Source organism: Elaeis guineensis, chromosome 16 (assembly GCF_000442705.2).
Source record: "Elaeis guineensis isolate ETL-2024a chromosome 16, EG11, whole genome shotgun sequence".
In the NCBI taxonomy this organism is placed as follows: domain Eukaryota; kingdom Viridiplantae; phylum Streptophyta; class Magnoliopsida; order Arecales; family Arecaceae; genus Elaeis; species Elaeis guineensis.
Window position 1 is genome coordinate 33,130,895 of NC_026008.2, and position 5,534 is coordinate 33,136,428.

At 40.2% G+C, this 5,534-nt stretch overlaps 1 protein-coding gene across 1 annotated transcript; it reads left to right on the forward strand.

The window, feature by feature from the left end:
- The first annotated feature begins 2,206 nt into the window (after nt 1-2,206).
- Nucleotides 2,207-5,159, forward strand: LOC105059410 (flavanone 3-dioxygenase F3H1). The gene is made up of 3 exons (XM_010942691.3): nt 2,207-2,656; nt 3,764-4,192; nt 4,688-5,159. The coding sequence occupies exons 1-3, from the start codon at nt 2,279-2,281 to the stop codon at nt 4,997-4,999; spliced, it is 1,119 nt and encodes a 372-aa protein (XP_010940993.1). The 5' UTR covers nt 2,207-2,278; the 3' UTR covers nt 5,000-5,159.
- Nucleotides 5,160-5,534: the final 375 nt, after the last annotated feature.

A 5,534-nucleotide genomic window follows, 5' to 3' on the forward strand; every position in this document is an offset into this window, starting at 1 on the left:
GCCAGCTCGCTAGCGAGCCGCAATACCTTTCGGATAGCTTCCGCATCCCAGTACTCCGTCGAAAGCCGAGGGAGGCACACCCACACCAAAGCTGTTGAAATCACTCCTTCCACAGGAAAGAAGTCTGGCCTCCACGGCTCGAGGGCAAGGGCCTACCCTGCCATCGTAAATGGCCGTCGGAGTACCAGGTCTCGCTCTGCTGCCTCCCCGAACCGGAAGAGGAGCAGTCCCCTCTCCAGTCCGTATGCCATGACATCACTTTTAATCGCTCCCAGAAGTTGAAATTTCCTAGCCACCAGTTCTGGCACCATCCGCCGCCCAAGACTCCTGCCAACCACCGCAGTCGCCTCCCACCTCGCTGAACGCTCTCGAAGGGCTGCCTCCGGAACCTCCACAACCTCCGAAAACCATCGAGTGAGCTTCTTCACCTCCTCCAGTGATGGATCCGATGAAACCCACACTGTCCGCCCCTATACAGCCCCCTTCCTGCTCGTCTCCAATCGATCACCACCCTTCAAATGGTCTCGCGCCTCCTTCGTCATTTTTCACATTTGAATAATCACATTTTCGGAGAAAGAAAGAAAATGATAAAGACAAAAAGATTGGTGACTAAAAAATTGAATGGAAAGAAAATAGAAAAGACAAAGTGAGAGTGGCTACTGAAAATATTAAAATTCAAAATAAGAGGGAAAAAGAAATGAGGGCAAAAAATTGGCATTTGAAGAATGGAAATCCAGTTGGAAATAGTGAGCCGGGCATCGATTGTTTATTTCTAACATTACCGTTTGTTTCTTTGTGCAAGAACTTGGTTATACCATGTCTAATTCCAGGTTTACTCCCAGCTCTATTATTAATACTGCTACATTACCAGAGATATTTAACTTCAAGATCTATCTTCAAGGATCATTCCTATCAAATACAACATACTTCCATTTGCAGCTTCAACCGTCTATGTTCGGTGCATCAATTTATGTGCTTCATAGCAATGTTCTTCTATTGCTGTTGTGTTTCTTGTTGCTCAAGCTATATTATTTCGAGCATATCAGCTCTATCCTCTATTGCTCACTTGGAGGAGCTCAATTTCATTCTTACTATTGTTATATTTGTGCTTATATCCAATTGCTAGCTGCATATACCTTCACCTCCAGTCAACTCTTCATATTCAGTTCACTACTCATTATAATGGCTTCCCACAATCTTATGCGCCTCCTGCTTTGCATGATACTCGTTCTCTCCTATATATGTTACAGAGATTTGTCCCGGTTAAGATGATCGTCATTGAGAAGGTTGACCGTTTTGATATATATTTACAGTTGTGTACTGTCTGCCTTTTCCACAGGGTTTTTATTTCCTCTCTTACCCAGTTGAGTGTACCGTGCATCAGCTACACCTTTTGTTTTGTATTACCTTTTCTTGAATGGGTTACCAGTTGTAATTTGCTGCGTACTGCCTAACTTTATCAGCCCTCATGTGAAGAGGCTACACTAATTTTTATACATTTTTAAATGTAAGGGAGATAGATCCTCTACTGTATTTAAAAAATTTCGTAAGATATCATACATATTTCAAAAATATTCATCAAAAAATAAATAATCACACATTTATGTACATATATTAAAATATTAAAAATAAATAAATAAATTTAAAAATATTTGAATAGTTTAGATAAATATTACATAATTATTATTTATTTGATGGATGTTTTATATCGTGATATTTTTGGGATATCATAAAAAAATTTTATTTTAAATATAATTAAAAAAAGTTATTTTTTTATTAAAAATAAGTTCTATTAGCTTTTTGTTGCAACCTGGTCGTCGAGGAATGGAGAGAAACAACAAAATAACGTTGACCTCGAAGACTTCCGGTTGGAGCTTGCGGTCTCGTGTCACGCCATCTTCACCTCAAAGTCCCCACCAAACCTTTTCTTCCCTTCCAGCCGCTGGCCCACGATCCTAACACCATCGCTTCCCCTCCTACCCATCACCGTCCATTCTCCTGATCTTAGATGGGGAAGTAGTATACGAGTCGAACTTCACTACTTCACCCAACTATATCATACGGGCTAATATAAGAAAACCTCCAAATATTTACGACTAAGAGAGAGGTGAGAGAACGTGGCAGCTACCTACCTCGACCCAAGAACGGTAGTTGTAGCTGCCACTCTTATGCGTCCAACTTTATAAAGCTCACGTCATGGCCACTGGCCTGCTCATCTCCATCCAACCTGGAACAACTTTCACTGTTAGAGAAGATAAAAGAAATAGTGATATAATTGATGGCACCTGGCACGCCATTCCTTCCGACGGCCACCGACGAGAAGACGCTGCGTCCGAGCTTCATTCGGGACGAGGACGAGAGACCGAAGGTGGCATACAACCAATTCAGCAACGATATCCCGGTGATATCGTTGGCAGGGATCGACGATGAGGAAGGGGCAGGTGGTGAGAAGAGAAAGGAGATCTGCCGCAAGATTGTGGCGGCGTGCGAGGACTGGGGGATATTTCAGGTGGTGGATCATGGTGTTGATCCGGAGTTGATCTCGGAGATGAAGAGGCTTTCGAAGGAGTTCTTCGTGCTGCCGCCGGAGGAAAAGCTCCGGTTCGACATGTCCGGTGGGAAGAAGGGTGGATTCATAGTGTCCAGCCATCTTCAGGTATTGTGTTCTTGGAATTATTATGTTTGGTGGTGGGGAATCTTTGCAAGTTTTCACTCTAATACCGGGTGCAATGCGTGATAAACAAAAATGTGATGAATTAAGTGTATATTTATGATTTTAAAAATGTGTAGTTGTTCATCATGACTCAAGCTTTAGCATGAGATTCCTGAAGAGTTAAATGGCAACCAGCTAGACTAAAAGCCATCGATCATATTTTAACTTAAACGTTTAAAAAATGATACCATTATTCTTTTTTTTATTTGTTTAAATTAAATCTCAGTAATTGTGAGCAGAGTGCCAGTTTACTTTATAAAAATGAGAGTGGGGCTTTCAAGAGGTTACTGTAGTACTAATAACAATTTGTTTTTATAAAACGCACTTGTCTGGCACCAAACAGCAACGTTGTCATGGATTTAACGCAAATGCTTCACCAATACTTCGTGCTAGAGGATTTGGTTTGAATATGTGGTCGTATTTAATTGGTTACTATGCTTAATAGATGTTGGCAAGGGTTTTTGACCTATGTTGGCATGGTTGAGATAAGACTGGAGAAAATTTTAACCCATTGTTTCGATAAATATCTTCAAAAAGATCTTGTTTATGGATGAAGTGAGTATTAATATAAAAAGTTCCATGAAAAAAAAAAAAAGAATTATAAAGGGTAAGCCACCACAAAACATCGATTCAACTTCGGATAGTGCAACCTAGATAAAAGATGAGGCTTCGACCGAGCATAGTATATATTAGCCCTATCTTTAATGTAATTTTAACAAGAGCTAAACAATTCATATAATGCTATGTTTACGCATTATTTATATTAACAACTAATCTTGATCAAATATATGTTTACATTTTATGCCTTAAAAGCGGCACAGACAAATTATATCATCAATCAAAACCTAGAGAGGTCCATAATCAGATTCTCATAGTTGGCTTCACACTTTGCCAAACGAGCATATATAGAATTTGCATGATCTGCCCATGGCAGTATATACAAAAATCAATGGATCCATAGAATAAGCAAGATGATTGTATTCAAGCAGCATAGAAGAAAAAACTAACGTTTTAGTTGTCAAAATTTTTCCATTGCTTGAATGTGTGCAGGGGGAAGCAGTGCAAGACTGGAGAGAAATTGTGACATTCTTCTCATACCCGGTCCGGAATCGGGACTACTCGAGGTGGCCGGACAAGCCGGAGGGGTGGATATCGGTTGCCAAATCGTATAGCGAGAAGCTAATGGACCTGGCATGCAAGCTTCTTGGAGTGCTGTCTGAGGCCATGGGACTTGACAAGGAGGCACTGACCAAGGCCTGTGTGGACATGGACCAGAAGATGGTGGTTAACTTCTATCCCAAGTGCCCCCAGCCAGACCTCACCCTTGGCCTAAAGAGGCACACAGACCCGGGCACCATCACCCTCCTATTCCAGGACCAAGTAGGTGGCCTCCAGGCTACAAGGGATGGAGGTAAGACATGGATCACCGTTCCTCCAGTGGAAGGTGCTTTCGTGGTGAACCTTGGGGACCATGGCCATGTAAGTATATATATTTTTTAATATATTTTCATGTTATTTATTATCATTTTTAATCATGCTTGTATGAATCAAACTCGTGGAAATGCCTTGACAATATCGAAAAGATGCCCCAAAAATTACTCCTTGGTCAAACTTAATTTGGATGAATAACATGATCCTAAAAGTTGGATACTACTGCAGCTTTTCCAGCAATGTAAACACTTTGAACTAAGTGCAAGGTTGTCACCAATAGATACACTATCTTGAGTATATTGTTTAGTAAATGCATGCATCCTTAATAGTATTTAATAGTATCTGAAAGGAACTAGAGAAGTACATAATCAAGTGTGTGTGTTGCTTTAGTTTCAAGAGAATTACAAACTACAAACTATAGAAGTATAAAGTATGTAACCATGTACATTTCATTCATTGTTGAAATTGGAGCTACCTCTTGAATCAGCCTAACAACACTAAAAATTTTCTTGCTTATTCTAACTTGATGCTTCTTTGGGACAGTATCTGAGTAATGGACGGTTCAAGAATGCCGACCATCAGGCGGTGGTGAACTCGAACTATGAACGGCTGTCGATTGCGACATTCCAAAACCCAGCACCTGAGGCAATTGTGTACCCACTGGCAATCAGGGAGGGAGAGAAGCCGGTGTTAGATGAGCCTATCACGTTCACTGAGATGTATCGAAGGAAGATGAGCAAGGACCTAGAGCTTGCCAGGCTCAAGAAGATGTCCAAGATGCAGCAGAAGGAGGTGCTGGAGGACCACAAGGAGGTCATTGCCAAGCCCAAAGCTCTTAATGAAATCCTAGCTTAGTGAATCAGTTACAAACATGTTGTCTCTCTCTCTCTCTCTCTATATCTCTCTCCCACTTTATTTGGCAAAGGAGTGATGCTGTGTTTTTTTTTTGAGTGATGCTGTTTCTAGCCCTTAATCATTTGCAATAACATATATATCTAGAAGTAAATTTCTGATATATTTGAAAGAGTGGACTCTCATCATTTTTTTTTTTTTGGTAAAAAAAGTATTTCAGAAGACAACATATAGCTTCCAAACCATCCCTTAATTGTTTTGGTGCAAAGCTCCGCAAATTTACGTAAGAAATTGATTCAGAATGGTTATCTGTTCTAATTGCCCAACATACGCTAGTATTTGCCATTTTCTAGTTTTGTTTATGCTTCCGTGTCAAAGGAAAGTAGGTTCCCCTTCCACTAACAAATATGGGCACTTTTCCAAGAGAGTGATCACACTAATGACGAACTTTATTGTATCTATCTTTTTCCAAAAAAAAAAAAATTTATTGTATCTATCATAGATATTTAAATAAAGTTATCCATCAGATGCACTGAGT

Bases quoted from the DNA above. Each gene is read 5' to 3' on its own strand.
- LOC105059410 (XM_010942691.3), top strand. From the start codon at position 2,279: ATGGCACCTGGCACGCCATTCCTTCCGACGGCCACCGACGAGAAGACG. The intron at 2,657-3,763 runs GTATTGTGTTCT...GAATGTGTGCAG, and splicing joins TAGTGTCCAGCCATCTTCAG to GGGGAAGCAGTGCAAGACTG. The intron at 4,193-4,687 runs GTAAGTATATAT...TCTTTGGGACAG, and splicing joins ACCTTGGGGACCATGGCCAT to TATCTGAGTAATGGACGGTT.